The sequence below is a fragment of the Balaenoptera borealis genome (assembly GCF_965194805.1).
Source record: "Balaenoptera borealis genome assembly, chromosome: 2".
NCBI classification, from domain to species: domain Eukaryota; kingdom Metazoa; phylum Chordata; class Mammalia; order Artiodactyla; family Balaenopteridae; genus Balaenoptera; species Balaenoptera borealis.
Window position 1 is genome coordinate 58833105 of NC_138867.1, and position 21047 is coordinate 58854151.

The window sequence follows — 21047 nt, forward strand, 5'->3', positions numbered from 1 at the left end:
CTGAAGAAAAATAAAAACTGCTAACTGCGAAAAGAGTTGTTGAGCTTAGTTTATAAAGAGTCTTTCATTTCACCTATAAAATTGATATTTCTGATGTTTTCTTTGTTATGACTTGCTAATTTAGCTTTATATTGGGTTAAATGGCATTAGGATTTTCTAGGGTTGTGTAGTAGTCTAGTTCTGTTAATTTCCCATTAGTTGAGGACTAGCCAATAGACTGTTACTGCTCTTTTATTAAAATTTTATCTCTTTTCTCACATCTCAAGTTGTTTAAGTTTATTGAAAGACTTAGATTAGTGATTATAAAGTGTTTTGTGGTATTTAGTGCTTATGTGATTAGTAAATTCTGTCTTGACTCAGAAGTCAAGATTCAGTTATTTTAAAGTACAGACTCTGAGTTAAATAATCAGGAATCCCTCAATGCAGGTTAAAGGAATTGACATGGGATTTGGTAATGTATTTTAAAAGGTCCCTGTTTATCTTTTCTAAATTATGCTGCATTTATATTAAAATTTCAGATGAATTTCATTAATATATCCTTATGAGTGATTATAGAGTGTGTGTGTGTTGTGTATGTGTATATAATATATTGTAAACTGTATCAAAGCATACAGTGTTCCTTTGTTACAGTTTAAAGTTATACAGTTAGAGCAACAATGGTTAAATTAAGGAAAAACAGCTCATTTGAGCATTAGAATTGCATGTTAGTTATTCTTAAGTCATTTTGATCTCTTTGTTAAACTAAAAATCTTTTTAAATTTTAGGGGGAAAAAAATAGTGGCTTTGATGTCCTTTACCATAATATGAAATATGGACAGATATCGACAAAAGAACTAGCAGATTTTGTAAGAGAAAGGTATGTATTTTTAAATAAGTCATTTAACAATTCATTATCAAGATAAATTTCAGAATATAAATAATTGAGAAAATTTTAGTTGGATTTAGATAAAAGTAATGTTACACTTTTAAAAAGTACACTATAGTTATACTTTAAAGTAGTGGTTCTCTGTCATCTACACACTGAGGGCTAAATAGTGACTGTCAGTGGCATTGATAAACTCCTGATTTGCAAATCACTGCTTGAAAATATTATCTATATATTTTTCATTGAATATGCTAGCAAGGTGATACAGTAGAAAAACTGAGGAATTTTGTAGGATAAGATATTACCATTTCTCTAAACAAATATGTCACTAAACATTAAAATAATTTGAAAAGACTGTTTTCTGAACTTGTAGTTTAATTGTGTATTATTATAACTTTTATTTTTAAAAAGTCCTAAGTATATGTTTTTAAATTGTGCAAATTTAGAAACAAAATTTTTTTATTACTCTTAAAATATAATAGTCAATTAACAACTATCAAAATCAGTATAATGTTTTTGAATTTTATTTATTTTTTTATATAGCAGGTTCTTATTATCTATTTTGTATATATTAGTGTATATATGTCAATCCTAATCTCCCAATTCATCCCACCACCACCACCCCGCTTTCCCCCCTTGGTGTCCATATGTTTGTTCTCTACATCTGTGTCTCTATTTCTGCCTTGCAAAGCAGTTCATCTGTACAATTTTTTCTAGATTCCACATATATGCGTTAATATACGATAAAATCAGTATAATTTGATTTGATTAAGGCTATTTTGTGGCTGGACCCACTTGGTAATTTTTATGTCAACACATTTAAAATCTTTACCTTGCTAATATAAGGATACTTTGCCTTTAGATACAATACTTCATTCATTTATTCTTTCAATATATATCCCATGTCTGCTGTGTGCCAGGCACTTGTCTGGATTTTGGGGATAAAGAGGCAGCTTCTGCTTCATGGAGTTTGTCAACTGGTAGGAATTGGGGAACAAACTATTCCATGTTAGACAAATCCTCTTTGGCTTCCATCTTTCTACTGGAGTTAAAAGGGGGACCATAACGCCCTAAGTGCTGTGGATAAAGCTGTCCCTCACTGGCTCACTTTTCATCACTGGAAAGAGTAAAAGGAGAGACTCTAGAACTCTGCATCTCCTGGCACATCCCCTAGCCTCCTTCTCCGCCAATACTTACATCACTACTATAATTATCTACCTTGAGACCAACAGAGCAGTGGTAATTATGCTTTTTAGCCCTATTTATGTCAGTTAAGAAGTCCAGGACTCCTGGGTCATCCCTTCTTTGCTCAGAATCTGACCCCTTAATGATTCTGTGGTCAGTGAGACAACACCTCCTTTCACTCCCCCTTCCCTACTTTATTTTTCTTCATAGCACTTAACAACCACCAGATATAAGTGATATTTTACTTATTTATTTGTCTGTCTGTTTCTCCCCACTAGACTATAAGCCCCACAAGGTCAGGGTTTTTTTTTTTTTTGTCTTTTTTGCTTATTGTTCATTCTCCTGCACTTAGGATAGAGCTCGGCCCTTAGTAGGTCCTCGGTAAAGATTTTTTGATAGAATGCATTTCTAACATCACTGTCCTGATCCAAGATATCATTACTGTTGCCTGGACTGCAGCAGTAGCACCTAACTGGCCTATCTGCATTCATTCTTGTTCTCCTGCAACTTATTCTCTGTACTGTAATTGGAGTGTTGTTTTTTTTTCCCAAACTGCAGATCAGTTTGTTACTCCTCCTTGTTTAAACCATTTCAGAGGCTTCCTATTGCTCTTAAGACAGAACTGTGTCCTTGTTTAAACCATTTCAGAGGCTTCCTATTGCTCTTAAGACAGAACTGTGTGGTCTGACCCCAAATTGCCTTTCAAGCTTTAGCTCACACTAGACTCCTCTTTATTCAGACTCCTTTTTCCTCTCCAGAGACATTGGCTATTTTATTGACAGGCTTTTTTTCAGTCCAGATTTTGTACATGCTTAGTCCTTGTTTGTACATGCTGACCTCAAGGGGTCAGCAGTGTGCTCACTTCTCCAGGGATGCCTTTGCTAATCTCTCTGACTAGGTCAAAATCACTTATTGTAATCTCTCTCAACATCATATATCTCTTTGTAGTATTTATAAAATGTTGTAATTACTCATTTTTGTTATTTGTTATTGTTTCTGTTCCTTATAGGGGAACAGTATACAATATTCTGTTGTATCCAGTGCCTAGCACAGAGCCTGGCACAATTGGATACTCATATTTCTTGAAGGAGTGTATGATAAAGAAGGGAAGAAAAGATAGACATAAACATATGCTATGCACTAAGGACTTTGCATACATTGTCTCATTTAATTGTCAAAACTCAAGTCCTATTTTATAGATAAGAAAATTGGGACCCAGAAAGGTTAAATCACTTCTTAATTTAGTCATTCAGACTTTCTTTCTCTCATATCCTCATCCTCTCCTCCCCACTTCCATGCTTCCTTCATTTCTCCTCCCTTTCTCCTTTGCTCCTTTCTTTCTTCCCTCCCTACAGCTTTGAGGTATAATTGACACACAATATGCTCACATATTTAAAGTGTACAATTTCATACATTTTGACATATGCATGCACTCATGACCATCACCACCATCAAGATAGTGAACATGTTCATCTCTCCTTTGTAATTCCTCCCTTCTGTCCCCCCCCATCCGTAAGCAACTACTCATCTGCTTTCGACACTTAGGTTAGTTTGCATTTTCTAGAATTTTATATAAATGGAATCATATAGGATATACTTGATTGTCCAGTGCTTTCACTCAGTATAATTATTTTGAGATTGGTCCATGTTGTTGCATGTGTCAGTAATTCATTCTTTTTTGTTATTGAGTAGTATTCCTTTTATGGATATATTGTAATTTATTTATCTGTTGAAGGAAGTTAGTTGTACCTATTTTTTGAACTTTGTAATGAGTGTATCAGTTTAATCATAGAGTAGATATTTTTTCTGACTCCTGTTACTCAGCACTTTTGTGAGATTTGTGTTGAATTTAGTATAATTTATTTACAATGCTGTTTAATATTAAATTATGTAAATTTGCTAAATGTATTTATCTACTACTGTTGACAGACATTTGGGATGTTACCAGTTTTTTACTGTTACAAGTAATACTGCTTTGAATATTCTTGCACACGTGTCTCAGTATACACATATTTATATTAGTGATTTACCCTGGAGTAGAATTGCCAGGTCCTAGAGCATGTGTATGTTCAACTCTAGTAGTTAATGCCAAAGAATTTTCCAAGGTGGTTGTACCAATTTACACCAACAGCAGCCTTGTTGGAGAGTTCCAGTTGCTGCATGTCCTCAGCAACACTAGGTTTTGTCTGTCCTTTAATTTGAGCCATTCTGATGAGTAGTACTCTCTCATGGTGGTTTTAATTTGTGTTTCCCTGATGAATAATGAGATTGAACATCCTTTCATATGTTTATTGGCCATTTGCATCTTTTCTTTCATGAAGTATCTCTTCATCTTTTGCCTATTTTTCTGGTTTTCTTCTTCCTTTTAAAAAATAAATTGAAGGAATTCTTTATATATTCTAGATAAAAGCAGCTTGTCAGTTATGTGTTGCAAATTTATGTAAATGCGTTTGAGTTTTATATGTCGTCCAGCAGCCTGGCGATTCTTGTTTATTCTGGTAATTTTATTTATCTGTACATTCTTTTGGATTTTCTGTGTGTGCAATCATCTTGTGAAAATGACAGTTTTATCTCTCCCTTTTTAATACCTTTTTATACCTTTTATTTCTTTTTCTTATGGCCCTGGCAAATACCTCCAGTGTAATGCTGAATAGAAATGGTGATGATAGGCATCCTTATCTTGTTCCCAGTCTCACATTTCACTCTTAAATATTTATTCTAGTTTTTTTCCCTGCTATTTATCAGATTATGGAAATTCTACATACTATTTTGGTAAGGCTTTTGTTTTCCTTTCTAAAAAAATCATGAATGGATGTTTTCTTTCTTTTGTTTTCTTTTGTTAGTCTGAATTATGTTGAATTTTGAATGTTAAACTAACTTCCCTTTCCTGGTATAAACCAAACTTTGTGGAGATGTATTATCATTTTTATACATTAGTAGAACAGTTTGCTACTATTTTATTTCTTATGTTTGCATCTGTATTTATCAGTGAGATTGGCCTGAAAATTTCCTTTCTGTAAATATCCTTCTTATGTTTTACTAATCAAGGTTTGTTGGCTTCATAAAATGAGTTGGGGAGTATACCCTATTTTTGTATTCTCTGTAAAATTTGTGGGGGATTATAGTTTCTTCCTTATGTGTTTTATAGACTTTCCGGTAAATCCATCTGGGCTTGAAACTGTCTTTGTAGGAAGGTTTTAAATCACATATTTAATTTTTTAAATAGTTACAGGACTATTCAGATATTGCAGCTCTTCTGTGAGTTTGATAAGTTATATTTTAAGGAGTTTTCCTATCTCATGCAAATTTTCAAATTTATTGGCAAAAAGTTATTCTTAATATTCTTCAATGAACTTTTAAAAATGTCTACAGGATCCGTACTGACGTCCCACTTTTTATCCCTGATATTGGTTATTTGTTCCTTCTCCCTTTTTTCATGATCAGTCTCATTTGATGTTTGTTGTTTTTAATAGTTTGTACAAAGAACCAATTATGGATTTTGTTGATCTTCTCTTTTTATATATTTATATTCTGTTTCATTAACTTCTTTATTTCCTTCAACTTTGTGTTCAGTTTTCTGTTCTTTAAATTTTGGGGGATGGATGCTTAACTTAATGATTTTCAACTTTTTTTCTTTTCTGACATATTCATTTAACTCTATAAAATTTCTCTCAAGCATAGCTTTTGTTGTACCCCACTAGTTTTGAGAAATAGGATTTTCATTATACTTTGTTTAAATTTTTAAAGTTTCATTGTGTTTTCTTTCTTACCTCTGTGGGTTATTTAGAAGTGCATTTCTTAATTTCCAAATATGTGTTGATTTTTAAAGGTATATTCCTGTTGATTTCAAGCTTAATTGCATTGTGATTAGAGAACATACCTGTATGATTTCAATGTTTTGAAATTTGTTGACACTTGGTTTATGGACCAGGGTAGAGTCAGTTTACTAAATATCTCTATGTACCTGAAAATATTTTGCATCTGTTGGGTATTGAGTTCTATATGTATTTATTATGGTTAAGTTTGTGAATTCTGTTGTTCAACTCTAAGATATCCTCACTGGTTTTTGTTTTTTAATCCTGCTCATTTTATCAGTTCCTGAAAGAGCTGTTTTGAAAATCTTTTTTTTTTTTTTTGAAAATCTTTCTTATTGATTGTGAATGTTCATTCATGTAGTTCTGCCAATTTTTGCTTTATATATTTGGGGCCATGTTAGTAGATGGATAGAAATTTAGAACTATGACATCTTCAGGTGAATTGAACTTTTTTTTCCATTCATTCTGCAGTGTCCTTTTGTATCTCTAGCAGTGTTTTTTGCCTTGAAGTCTTCTTTGTTGTTATTAAAGTGTCATCTGTTTGCTTTTGGTTAGTGTTTGCATAGTGTTTGCATTTTTTTCCTTAGCTGTGTTCTTGTGGTGTAGATATGTTTCTCTCTTGTTTTTAAAGCCATTTTCACAATCTTTATTCTTTAATTGGAGCATTTAGTCCTTTACATACAGTATATTTGCAGATATATTCGGGTTCAAATTTGTTGTGTCAGAGGTTGTCAAACTTTTTGTGTAAAGACTTTGTGTGTGGTCTGGTCTCTGTTGCAACTATTCAGCTCTGTTCTTTTAGTACAAAAGCAGCTGTAACCAACATGTAAATAAATGAGCATGGATGTATTCTAATCTTTATTTATGAAGACAAACAATTGGCTAGATTTGCTGATGGTGCTGCAGTTCGCTAACCCCTTTAGTATTTTAGTATTTTTTTTCTATTTATCCTACTTGTTTTATATTTTGTCCTCCTCATTCTTGCCTTTGGCCTTAAAAATTTTTTTTTATTTTATTAATTTTTTTTCTTCTATCACCTTAGCAGTAATAGCCTCATTCTTTTAGTGGTTATCCTAGAGATTATAACATATTTCCTTGATGCATTAATTTCTAATAATAATTGGTACTTTTATCATCTTCCTGAAAATGCAGGAACCTGAGAATACTACCACCTCCTGACTTACATGCTTTATATGCCATTTGTGTGTGTGTGTGTTTAACTTTTTACTCTGGAAATTAAAAGTTTTCTCTTTTTAAAACACTTTTTATTGTGGAAATATACACTTATATGCCATTTTTGTTGTGTGTTTCTTTAGCTTTTTATTTGAAAAATTTCAAACTTAGCCAAAAAAATAGGGAAAGTATTACAAACCACTAAGTAATGAACTATAATATAGTTTCAACGGTTTTTAGTATTTTGACAGTCTTGTTTAAAACAGTTCCCTGACATCAAATTACTACATCCATAGATACTTATGTATGTGTTTCTTTTTTTTTTTTTTTTTTTTAAATATGCAGCTTGATCTTATGGACAGGTCTGCAGGCCAGAGAATTTTTTCTTTTTTTTTCTTTTTTGGCTGTGTTAGGTCTTCGTTGCTGCACGCAGGTTTTCTCTAGTTGCGGCAAGTGGGGGCTACTCTTCATTGTGGTGCGTGGGCTTCTCTTGTTGAGGAGCACGGGCTCTAGGTGCATGGGCTTCAGTGCCACTCAGGCTCAGAAGTTGTGGCTTGCAGGCTCTAGAGCGCAGGCTCAGTAGTTGTGGTGCACGGGCTTAGTTGCTCCGCAGCATGTTGAATCTTCCCGGAGCAGGGATCAAACCCATGTCCCCTGCACTGGCAGGCGGATTCTTAACCACTGTGCCACGAGGCAAGTCCCTATATAGTCATTTTTTAGATTTATTAAAATTATTTACTTTTTCTCTGATATTTTGTCCTGGATCATTTTTCTTCTCTTTAAAAAACATCTTTTAATATTCCTTAATGTGGATTTTCTGGTGATGAATTATCAATTTTTGTTAGTCTGATCATATCTTTAATTTATCTTTATTTAAAAACCTTTTTATTATGGGCACGTTAAAACATATATAAAACTTACTCAGAAGTTAAGAACTTAATGTAATGAACTTCCATGTTGCAGTCACTGAGTTTCAACATTGTCAAATCATGGCCAGGCTTGTTCCATCTGTTTCATACCACTACTCTTTTTTTTTTTTTAATCATTTTTTAAAAAATTTATTTATTTAATTTAATTTGGCTGCGTTGGGTCTTTGTTGCCGCGCACGGGCTTTCTCTAGTTGCGGCAAGCGGGGGCCACTCTTCATCATGGTGCGCGGGCCTCTCACTATCGCGGCCTCTCTTGTTGCGGAGCACAGGCTTCAGACACACAGGCTCAGTAGTTGTGGCGCACAGGCCCAGTTGCTCCGCGGCATGTGGGATCTTCCCAGACCAGGGCTCAAACCCGTGTCCCCTGCATTGGCAGGCAGATTCTCAACCACTGCGCCACCAGGGAAGCCCTCAGTTCAATATTTTGACAAGAATACTTCATCGGCGGTGGTGTGTACTTCCATCAGAGGCATATAATATCTGGTTATATCTCTTTTGTGATGTTAGTAGCCATTGATGCTCATCACCTAGATCTGTTATTTTATTAGGGGTTTACTTTCATTTATATTTTTTCTGGGTATGGAATTCTAGTTGGTAGGTTTTTTTTAAAGTCATTTTTTTGGAGCAGTTTTAGCTTTACAACAAAATTGAGAGGAAGGTACAGAGATTTTCCATATGTCCCCTGCCCCCAGACACGCATAGCCTCCCCCATTATCAACATTACTCACCAGAATGGTACCTTTTTTTTTTTTTAACCAAGGATGAACCTGCATTGATACATCCTCATCACCCAAAATCCATCGTTTACCCTGGGGTTCACTCTTGGTGTTATACATTCTTTGGGTTGGTCAAATGTATGATGACATATATCCATCATTATAATATTTTGCAGAGTATTTTCACTGTCCTAGAATCATCTGTGCTCTGTTTTAATGTCTCCATAGTTTTGCCTTTTCCAGAATGTCATATGTAGTTGACCCTTAAATAGCACAGGGGTTAGGGGTGCCAACCCTCTGTGCAGTCGAATATCTGTATATAACTTTACAGTGGGCACTTCATATCTGCAGTTCTGTATCAGTGGATTCAACCAACTGTGGACCATTTAGTACTATAGTATGTATTTGTTGAAAAAAAATCTGTGTATAAGTGGACCCGCACAGTTCAAACCCATGTTTTTCAAAGGTCAGCCGTAGCTGGAATCATACAGTATGTAATAGCATTTTCAGGTTGGCTTCTTTCACTTAGTAATATGCTGAATAATATTCTGTTGTCTGGATATGAATTATTTATCCATCATCTATCCATTCATCTACTGAAGGACATCTTGGTTGCTTTTGAGTTTTGGCAGTTATGAATAAAGCTGCTATAAACATACGTGTTCGTGTTTTTGTGTGAACATAACTCCTCTGAGTATATAGGAAAGAACACAATTCCTAGATTGTAGGGTAGGAATAAGTTTAGTTTTGTAAGAAACTGCCAAACTGTCTTCCAAAGTGGCTGTATCACTTTGCATTCTCACCAGCAATGAATGAGAATTTCTGGTGCTCCACATCCTTGCTGGTATTTGGTGTTGTCAGTGTTCCAGACTTTGGCCATTCTAATAGGTATGTAGTGGTATCTTGTTTAAATTTGCATTTCCCTGATGACATATGATGTGGAGCATCTTTTCACATGCTTATCTGTCATCTGTATATCGTCTTTGGTGAGTTGTCAAAGTTTTTGTCCCATTTTTTAATCAGGTTCTTTGTTTTCTTATTGTTGAGTTTTAAGAGGTCTGTGTATATTTGGGATAACATTTCTTTTTCTCATTTGTCTTTTGCAAATAATTTCTCCTAGTCTGTGGCTTGTCCTCTTATTTTCTTGACATCATCTTTCACAGAGCAGAAGTTTTTAATTTTAATGAAGTCCAGCTTATCAATGATTTCTTTCATAGATCATGTCTATAGTGTTCTATCTAAAAAGACATCACCATACCCAAGGTCATCTAAGTTTTCTCCTATGTTATTTTCTAGGAATTTTATAGTTTTGCATTTTACTAGATTAAAAAAAAATTCTTTGAAGACCATTGCATTATCTACTGTTGAGACGTTAGCTATCAGGCTAATTATTGTTCCTTTGAAGGTAACGTTTGGTGGTGGGAAAGGTTTAGCTGCTTTTAAGATTTTCCTTTTGTCTTTGACTTTCAGCAGTTTTACTATGATGTGACTAGATGTACATACCTTTTTATTTATCCTCTTAGGGTTTGTTGGGCTACTTGAACCTGTGGTTTGATATCTGTGGTCAGTTTTGGAAAATTCTCTGTCATTATCTCTGCAAATATATATTTCTTCTGACCCATTCTTAGTTTCTTTACACATTATGTTAGACCTTTTTGTTCTGTCCTTTGTCTTTTATTTCTCTTCTCTGTTTTCCATTCTTTTGTTTCACTGAACTGTTTTCTTTTTTTAATTAATTTTTATTGGAGTATAGTTGATTTACCATGTTATGCTAGTTTATGTTTCACTGAGTTTTAATCCAGAATAGATCTTCTCACCTCTCTCTAGTTTACGTCTCACTGCAGTGTATTGAATCTACAGTTAAACTGCATCCACTGAGATACTAATTTTGGTTATTGTAGTTTTCAGATATAGAATTTATATTTTTTTCAAATTTGCTGTGCTTTCCCCCACTTTTGAAAAATGATTTCTAGCTCTCTAGTGAAATTCTTGATTTAATCGACTGGCTCCTTGAACATAATGCATAAACTCATAAAGTCTAAGCTTTATAATCTTAGCGTGTGGAACATTGTTAAATTTGCTTCTGCTGGTGGTTCATCGTTTCCTTATGTACCTGGTGGTTGTATGAATGTATGTAAGACAACCATGCAGGATCCAATATCAGTTTGAAAAGATAATATTTGCAGTCAGTCCCTTTGAGAGCTTGCCTACTTACGGTTCATCCTTAACTCCTTATATCCTTACTCTTTGAGTCTCAGTTTAAAGGGTATGGGATTTTCCATGCTTCCCACCTTTGGCAAGTCTGAAGCTAGTTTTGTCTCCCTTACCTTGTGAGGCTTTGCTCCGCTTCTCAGGATCAGCTGCTGCTTGTAGATGCCCCAAGGGAAAAGCTGCCCTACCTCTCTGTCTCTCTTCTCTGGATAGCCTTCTCTTGGGTCTTGGCCTGCTGATTCTTAACTGCCTCTTTAGTTCTCTGATGCCTTTTAGGCACACCCCCCACCTCTCCAGCTTTTTCTCATTTTCTCATTGGAAGGTTTTTGGATCAATTCACTAGTACTGGAAATGAACCATTTTTTCCTTGCTGTTAAACTTATTCATTGAGATACTATTTCTGTATTAACTTTCTAAAAAGTATCAAAGTACTACCCTTGTAATATAGTATATTAAAAAGACACACAAAAGTTTAAAGGAGCAGAAAAATATCACAGTGCCATCAGTGAGAGGCAGTTACTGTTAATAGTTGCTTTTTGTTAAAGAGCTAGCTTTTGTGGGGTTGGGGAAGAGTCTGGAGATAAGCTTAGTTTGGATATTCTGAGCTTGAGATGATTAAGATGTCTAGCTCGACTTATGCTTGAGGCATTTAGATATTAAACAGATGATTTGCTTCAAGAGCAGGGTGGAGATCTGGATTTGTTGATCTCAGAACGTTAGTTGAAGCTATCAAAGTAACTGGAAGGCAGTGGTGGTTGTAGACTGTTTCTTTGTTAAGGGTAGCACAGATTGAGAAGGGACAGGGTCATTATGGGAGAGGTAAGATAGAACTTAATTTTTGTAGTGTTATGAAGGCCAAGACAACGTCATATTTTTCATTTGTAAGTTATGTGCCTATAGGAAAAATTTTTTCTATTCTATATTTAATGGTTTAATTTTTTTAGCCTAAAATTCTGTATGCTGAATAGCAGTTATATAAAACACAGTATCCTAGTGTGAAATACTTGTTAGTGTTTTAGATCTAATCGCAGACTAGATTAAGTACTGAAGTTCAGGATCTCAGACTTGCTAATAATTCATACTTAGTTTTGTGCAAATGACTGTCCTCAATCTCTTGTTCCATTAAATGTGCATAATAATGAATTCACAATGTTAAAGAATAATAAAACTATATTAAATACACCAAGGAAATATTAAACACAAATGACTTTCATACTGAATCAGTTTGTATATAGAGAGAATGCAAGAAACAGTACTTTTGTACTTCCTGTTCCGATAACCACTGATACTAAAGAAGAGGAGTGACTTCACTAAAGTTTTTTTGGTGGGATATCAATACATTATTTTAGTTCTATACCAGACTAGTTCTTTGAGTAGATGTGTACAAAGGCCATTTAAAGATAAGCCAGAAATTCATGACCACATACCTACTTATTTTTAACATATACTTTGAGTTATCTTTTTGTTTCTACAGTTGTGACTGTATTTTAATAATTTTGCTATGTGTTTGGTCATTAAACAAGAGCTATTATAATATGAAAATTTGATTTAACAGAGCTACAATAGAAGAGGCGTACTCCAGGTCAATGACAAAACTAGCAAAATCTGCAAGCAATTATTCACAACTTGGGTGAGTTAATTTCTTTGAAGAACTCTTTCAAAGTTGATTTAGGCAAAGTTTATGAGAATAGTAGGTTCCCATTAAGGATAAAATAGTTCATAAATTTAATAATATATAATGTGTTTATTCAAAACGCATCTATATGTGAATATATTCTCGACTTGATAGAAAGTATAATTGAATTTGCTGAATCAGTTAACACAAAGTAAATGAAACTTACTTTTTTCCCTTTATTAAACTACACAATACAACTTCATTCTTCCTTCTTTTTTCCATGTCTCTCCTCACTTTTCTGGCAGCCTCCTGTTTCTAACTCCTCCATGTAGACGCGCCTCTTCTAAAACATAATTTCTTCTTTATTGACCACAGTAGAAGGGCCAGAAAGTAACTGGAATAACAGAAGCTAGCTTTAACCAATTGACCATGGTTTTGGTTTTTTTTTTTAACAAATAATTTATTTTTCTTTCATATACTCATTCTTTTAGGTTTCCAGTATGATTGATATTTTAGAAATATTTATTATTTTTAAAAACTTTTTATTGGAGTAGAGTTGATTTACAATGTTGTATTAGTTTCAGGTGTACAGCAAAGTGAGTCAGTTATACATATACAAATATCCACTCTTTTTTTTAGATTCTTTTCCCAAGTAAGCCATTACAGAGTATTGAGTAAAGTTCCCTGTGCTATACAATAAGTTCTTATTAGTTATCTATTTTAGATATACTAGTATGTATACGTCAATCCCAATCTCCCAGTTCTCCCCCTCTCACCCCATCCCCTGGTAACCATAAGTTTGTTTTCTACATCTGTGACTCTACTTCTGTTTTTGTTTTTGTTTTTTTTAAGATTCTTTTCCCATGTAGACCATTACAAAGTAGTGAGTAGAGTTCCCTGTGCTATTCAGCAGGCTATTGTTAGTTATCTGTTTTATATATAGTAGAGTTTATAGGTCAGTCCCAATCTCCCAATTTATCCCTCCGCCCCCCCATCCCTTGGGAACCGTAAGTTTGTTTTCTACATCCGTGACTCCATTTCTGTTTTGTAAATAAGTTCATTTGTACCCCCCCCCTTTTTTTTAGATTCCACATATAAGCAATATCATATGATATTTGTCTTTCTGTGTCTGACTTACTTCACTCAGTATGAGGCCATGGTTTTAATATAGGAAATTCTTATTTTTAGTTACCAGGTGGGAGGTAGAAAAAAACATGTGTTTTCTAATAAAGTTACTGAAAACATTTCTGTCTTTGGAATATGTGCCTTTCATGAATAATAGGTGATATTTTATTTTTTGTGTTAGTGTTGTTACTTAAGATTATAAAGATTTTAAATATTAATGTTTTTGTTTACTGATGCATATTTAGGCAAGAATTGAATTTTATCTTTCTGTATTTAGTTGCATTTAAACATATTTTGGATTGGTCAGTTTCCTTTCTTAGTGCTTATTGTACATTAACTTGTATTACCTGACCAGAAAAAAGTTGTGTATGTCAAACTGTAAAAAATGGAATGATACTTGAAATTCCTTAAAGAAACCTGTATTTAAAGAAATCTTATGTTGAACCTCCTTTCAGTGTAAATAATCCTTGAGTAAAGTAAAGGGACACTCTCATCTTACCTGTTTTGTAAAGTCTAGACTATCATGTATCAGGTTTACATGAAGTGATGTACATGTATTTTGGTGCTGTAGTGAGTGGATACTTTTCAGGTGTCCTTTTTTCTCTCAGAATTTTCCATCTAACTACTTGCCACATTTAGTGCTGATGAGATTTAATAGTGTGAGGTAAGATCTAATCCGAACAGTCCTATTTAAGTATTTTAATTATTCTCTTTGAACTTTTTGTTATTGCTTAAAGTGATTGTTGTCAGTTAGCTTTCCTACCGGGTAGGAAATGCAGTAATTGGCACAGAGTACATATTAGGATAAGTAATTTCTTTCTCTACCATCTTGCATTAGTGATCATTGTTGCTATTTGTTTTTGTTTTATCATAGAGCAAAGCAAGTGCTGTTGAAAATCTCTGAGGAAGTACCTGAGGAAAGCATAGGATAAAATTATTCTTATATCATTCCCTACTGACCAAATTAGTTTAAACTAACCTTTGGCATCCTAAGTATTATTCAAAATATTATAATGTAGTAACTCTTGGAAGTACTTGAACCTGTTGAAAATATTAAATTCTCAATGTTGAGAGGAAGTGGTAGGAAAGTATGTCATACGTTCTATACCAAGTGTAGTAGAAAGGGGACTCTGTTAGTGTTTGTTGAAGTACGTGGGTAAAATATGAAACAAAGTTTCAGATAACAGTTTTAAAATAATTCTTAAATAAATTTTAATGATGAAGGCACTTAAAAAATCATGTGCAAATTTGACTTTTGCATGTTTAAATTCAGAGGAGCTTTTATTTTTTTAATTTTATTTATTTGTTTTTTTTTGGCCACACCGCAGGCACGCGGGATCTTAGTTCCCCGACCAGGGATCGAACCTGTGACCCTGCATTGGAAGCACGGAGTCCTAACCACTGGACCGTCAGGGAATTCACAGGAGCTTTTATTTTTGATGAAGCATTTTAAATGGAGCACTGAAGAGTCTAAAATTTAGATTTGATAATAAGTTAGTTTTAAACAGTAGACAGTGATTAGAAAGGCTTCTGATACAAATCTAAATAACCACATCAACTCAGAAAATGACACGTTATAATTACGGGAGGGTCATGGCCAGACCTGTGATATGAGTTAACTCATTTCTCTGTATCTGAGGTATAAAAATATTTTAAGTAATTAACCAAGGATTAAAAAAAAAGTCAAGGTCAGGCTGTCAGTCGTTTCATTTGTGATTTAATTTAATCTCATCTTTTGACTAATTAAAATTACTGAATATAACATTATTTCCATTGGTTCTATTTTGGAGCCTTAGACTTTTTTTTCCTTTTAGTAAATTATTCCCATGTTTTCTTTGCTTTAGAACATTTGCACCAGTGTGGGATGTGTTCAAAACATCTACAGAGAAATTAGCAAATTGTCACTTGGATCTTGTTAGAAAATTACAAGAATTAATAAAAGAAGTTCAGAAGTATGGAGAAGAACAAGTAAAATCGCATAAAAAGGTATCAGTTTTCCTTGTTAAAGGATTGATTGGTCAGATATTGAATGCTTTGTAGTTCTGTCATTTTGATGAATCATTTCATACCAAACAGACTAAAGAAGAAGTTGCAGGAACTCTGGAAGCTGTTCAAACCATTCAGAGCATAACTCAGGCCCTCCAGAAATCCAAGGAAAATTACAATGCCAAATGTGTAGAACAGGAACGTTTGAAAAAGGAAGGAGCTACACAAAGAGAAATAGAAAAGGTAATCGTAATAAAAATAATACCTCTGTGGTTTCAAAGCATTTTCAAATACTACAAGACTGCATTTAATCTTCAAACACTCAAGAATGATCTCATATTAAAGATGAAGTCACTGTGCCTCTGAGTGTTAGTGATTTACCTAAGTGAAACAGAAGTAGGTTTACAAAATATGTTGTATATGGTAGATAGATTAGCAAATACATAAAAAGGAATGATTTCTTTACATCGGTGACACATGTGCAGGATATTTTTTATAAGATAATTGATGAGATGCTGCTTGGTGTAAGATTTAATAATGAGGTAAAAATTTTTTTAAAGCAAGACTTTGGTAGATTTAGCAAGGCAATAGTTACTTGAGATAAACTTTAAATATATGTTGTGGGTGATTTATTGCTGACTTTGAGCCCATGTATGTAGTATTGTGGTAAACCACAACCCTTTCCCCCACTCTCATTTTGATTGAAAGTAGATTTTTTTCCCCTTTCAAAACAGTTTAACCATCCACTTGTTTGATGTGGTGTATATCATTTAGGGATCAGCCATAGGGAGTGATAATTTTGAAAGTTTGTAGAATATTTGAAATAGCCAGTAAAAAAAAACTGTAATTATGTTGCAATTATAATAATTATAAAAGTATATATACATGGGCAAAAACTAGAAGAGCATCTGGAAAAATCAAAACGGTCGATGGAATTTGGGGTAATATGTTTCCTTTAGTGTTTTGTGCAATAAATAAAAATTGGGAGGGGATAAAAAATGAGGCACAGTAAGTTCATGATTTTAAAACGCTCTTCATTCCAGGCATAGCAGTTAAGAATAAAATATAAAAAGGGAAAATAAAGCAAAATAACATGCTCCAAAAAGAAGAATATTATCTTCATAATGAACCAGAAATGGAACAGAAACTCAAAAGGGCATGTAGAGATTGATTATGCAGGGTTGTTGGACCCAAAGTCCTAAGTTAGGCAGTGGAATTTAGCTCTTGTGTGGTAAAGGGGACTAAATATTCCCCACTTGAGATGAAGCCCAAGGAACCCCACTCACTTGGTGATACTATAAGTAGTGAAAAAAGACTGTTGAGCTGCTGAAGGGCTAAAGCATTATTGGAAGTTGGGGCTTAAGGATGCAGTTCCGACTGGCAGTCAGGCCAAGGAACCAGTTCATGACTGTTTCGATCATATCCCCTATATTTTTCCAGGGAATTAATTAAAAGCTACCTTTATAAGACTGATACTAAATTGGGGCCTTGGAGGGCTGGCAGGAGATAACCCGAAACTGCTAAATGGGGATGGGTGAGCATAAATGATAGAATATAACACAATTCTAGGAGGTGATGTTTACCTTGTATTCTGTAGAGTTTTCCAGCATCACTGGTGGAGGGAGAGAGAGAAGAGAGAGGGGAAAAAACAAGAACCCTCCCACCTGAAATGAGCAAAAGCACATCTTAAGAAATCTAATATAGCTTTCCCTGCTATACAGCAGTAGAGTGTTCCTGTGAAACCTTTCATAAGCCAAAATGGCGTAAGCAGAGAAGCAAGTACCTTAGAACACATCTTGCTAATGGATGCACAAAATAAATTGAGTTAAAGCACAGATGCTTACAGACACAGTTCAAAGCCTTGGCGGCCGATGCTGAGTGTAGATCCTGGGAAGGAGCTTGGCGGTGCCACTCTCACCGCTTCTCAGGGTGTGCGCTGCCTCTGTAACGGCTCCTGCAAAACAAACGCCGAATGCTATTTTTCTTGTACCTGTTTTTGTAAAAGTGAAAATCCTCCTTGAATGTTTTTCAGTTCGTGAAAACAGGAACTAATATAATTCTTTTGTAAAAGCAAAGTAAACAAACTTGTAAGACAAACTTTTGAAAAGCAGGGGACACCTCTGCTAAGACAGATGGCAATAAATTTAACAATTAGAATAAGAATTCACTCCAAATAAAATTTAGGTTTATAAAATAGATGATCAGAAACGTTCGTGTATGTTGAGGATGTTCAGATATGCAAATGAATATAAATGTATATTAAAGAAATTGAGAGAGATAATGAAATAAGATCTAGTAGATGGGAAAACAGCTAACTAGAAAACTTGGTGGTGAAATATATGGTTATTGAAATTTTTAAAAAAGCAACAGAGAAGACAAACTTTAGAGCTGATATAGTGAAAGATTGAATTTGGGCACTCACCCATGACATAGTACAGAGAATAAAGGTTACCAACATTCATCTGATGTGGATTTCAGAAAAAAAAAAATGGAGAGGATGGTAGACAGGTAATATTTGAAGAGTTAACAGATCAGAATATTTCAGAATTTAAAAAACTCAGGATTTCTTAGATCAAAAGTACATTCTTGGTATTAAGCAGATTAAATAAAGATAAATTCAGAACGAGCCACCAGAGAAAAAGGGAATATTAAAAGCTACCGGGTATATCTTTTTCCTCACATCTCTGAAATCAGAATGCATCATCAAATGATAGTATCATATAATCATTGTTGGCGCGGTGGCATTTGTGGTGTAGTTTCACTGCCTCTGTGAACTTGGTTGTTATATACCTGGTGGCATGATTGGACAACTGCAACACTTTGATGTTTCAATTAACAGACCGCTTTAAGAGCATTGAGGAAGGATTAGTTCTGATTGTTGTCTGAAAACCTTTTGCTGAGACCTGGTAAGATCAAGAAAATGTGAGCACCAATGTTTGGAAGAAAATCTGGAGATGATAGTGGAGCACTTTTAAGAAATGCTCTGTCAGTAATGCTTTTGGTGACACTGAAGATAATACTATGTGGGGAAAAAAAGAGACCTCAACAGTCCCTGAATTGGAAGTAACTGAGAAGGGTCAGAATCTGACTGTGAAAAAAGATTCAGGAGTATCTCGAAAGTTCATTTTGCTTTCTTTTTAATTCTGTATCACACAAGAATAAAAATCTACTTCTAAGTAAGTCTAGAAGAGCTCTTTTAAAAGTCTAAAATAAAAATTTTAAGTGATAAGAAAGCATTATTTCATGGTTTGACAGTATTTTTCTGTTTCAGTGGTACACAGGATAATGGTGTGTGTTACAATTAATGGTATATTAGAATTAGTAGTAGTCAAGCATGAACATTAAGCATTAACTACTGAGAGAATAGAAGTATAGTCTAAATCTTCTAAATCAGCCAAAAGAAAAGAAGAGGAAGGGGTGCTTTCTTCTAATTGTTCTGCTCAGAGGTGATATCTTTGCTTGTGATATTAGATGTGTTAATGGGTCTCTGATTTATATATATTCAAATGCAAGCCTAAGTAAATAATTTATTTTGGCCTGTAATAAATAAACTCTTTATTAACATGAATGTAGATTTTTTTAAAACATAGATCTTTGAACTGTTTTTCCTTTGGTGAACTTGAAAACATAAATACTTATTGGCTATTATGACATAGTACGCTTCTCATCTTCATTCACAAACCCTTATTTTTATAAAGCACCATTTGGAAGATACTCATATTTGTGGACTATGACAAAGTACTTATTTTATGTGTATGTATTTGATTCATAGGAGTTTACTATAAAAATTATAGACACTTAAACAGAAATATTTCTGGTAGTACATCAGAAAACTTATTTATAATGCTAAGGAAATGAATAAAGTGTAGGATTTATTTCGTTATCAGTAGGTAATCTATTAAGGCCAATCTTTTGTTTATGAGAAGAAATGTAGCTATTGCTTTTAAAGCATAAGTTGCTATGCTCCAACTTCCCTTTTAATAATCACTTTACAAAAGTGGTCAAGTTTGTTACTACTGGGGCGTTTAGTTTCTATGAGTCTACCCTAAGAATTTACAGTTTTACTAAGCAAAGATACCATTTAGAAAGTCATTTTGACTTAACTGAGTGTTGCTGTATAGTCATTTCCTATGAGAGATGTTTCTTGCTTTCAAAAAATATATATATTCCCAATATGATTACATTCTTCTTAAAATTTTATTTATTTATTTATTTAATTTTTGGCTGCGTTGGGTCTTTGTTGCTGTGCGCGGGCTTTCTCTGTTTGCAGCGAGCGGGGTCTACTCTTCGTTGCGGTACGCGGGCTTCTCATTGCAGTGGCTTCTCTTGTTGCGGAGCGTGGGCTCTAGGCTCGTGGGCTTCAGTAGTTGCAGCACGCAGACTCAGTAGTTGTGGCTCGTGGGATCTAGAGCGCAGGCTCAGTAGTTGTGGCGCACGGGCTTAGTTGCTCCGCGGCATGTGGGATCTTCCTGGACCAGGGCTCAAACCCTTGTTTCCTGCATTGGCAGGCAGATTCTTAACCACTGCGCCACCAGGGAAGTCCAGAATACGATTACATTCTAAAGTGTCCTCTATATTCTTTTATAGGATACCCTTAGTTTTCTTTAAATTTTTTTTGTCATTACTTAAAATACCTTGTGAATCAATAAACTCTTTAAAAAAAATTTATTCATTACTAAGTATTACTTTTGCCAGTTTTCTAAGATGCCTCTTTAAGTTGGTATGTAATTTCCTTATTCTGACATACGATGTTTACCTTTGAAGAGTGAAAGCTGATGTAAAAAATATATTAGAACTTATAAAGAGTATCTTATTTCTTTTTTTGTAAGTGAGAAACCATTATGTTGTCTACAATGCAGCATATGTGTCTACTAGGAAAAATAATCATTATAGCAAAATATTAATTGAACTTTTCCTGTTTATTAGTATAATAAAAATTAAGAGTTTACTTTAAATATAGGCTATAGACTCAGTTCTTCCCTTTTTACATGGTTCATTCACATATTTTCTGATTGTTGGATTATGAATTTGTATGCCATAGTAAATAAACGTTTTAGTTTCTAACATGTGCCTGTCATCATGCTAGATGTTATGAAGGTTCTTAAAGGCTAAGTACATATTATCCCCTCTGTCTTCAAGAAGCTTCCTTCTTTTTGAGGAGCTAAGACTTATTGAATAGTACAGAACAAGAGGCTGCTAGAGAAAGGTTTTAATGGTAAGTTTAGAAGGGGAGGTGTCTTATTTTGTGTAGAACCTGCAAAAAGAAAACAGGAAAGATCCCATGGAATAAATTACTTGAAAAAGTATGGACACAATCATTATAGTTATATTTTGGGGGACTTTTCCATTGTTTATGAATTTCCTTTCAAATTTCAAATACTTCTAGGAGTGATCACAGCTCATGTATTTATCAATAGCCGACACATA

General features: G+C 34.1%; 1 protein-coding gene across 1 annotated transcript in view; it reads left to right on the forward strand.

Annotated features, from left to right (window-relative positions):
* The window catches only part of FCHO2 (FCH and mu domain containing endocytic adaptor 2), a 111277-nt gene that overhangs the window by 14217 nt on the left and 76013 nt on the right, over positions 1–21047 (forward strand). Inside the window, 4 exon segments of the mRNA XM_082378599.1 lie at positions 765–856; positions 12450–12524; positions 15479–15620; positions 15711–15863. Of these exon segments, the coding sequence (XP_082234725.1) occupies positions 765–856; positions 12450–12524; positions 15479–15620; positions 15711–15863 (462 nt within the window).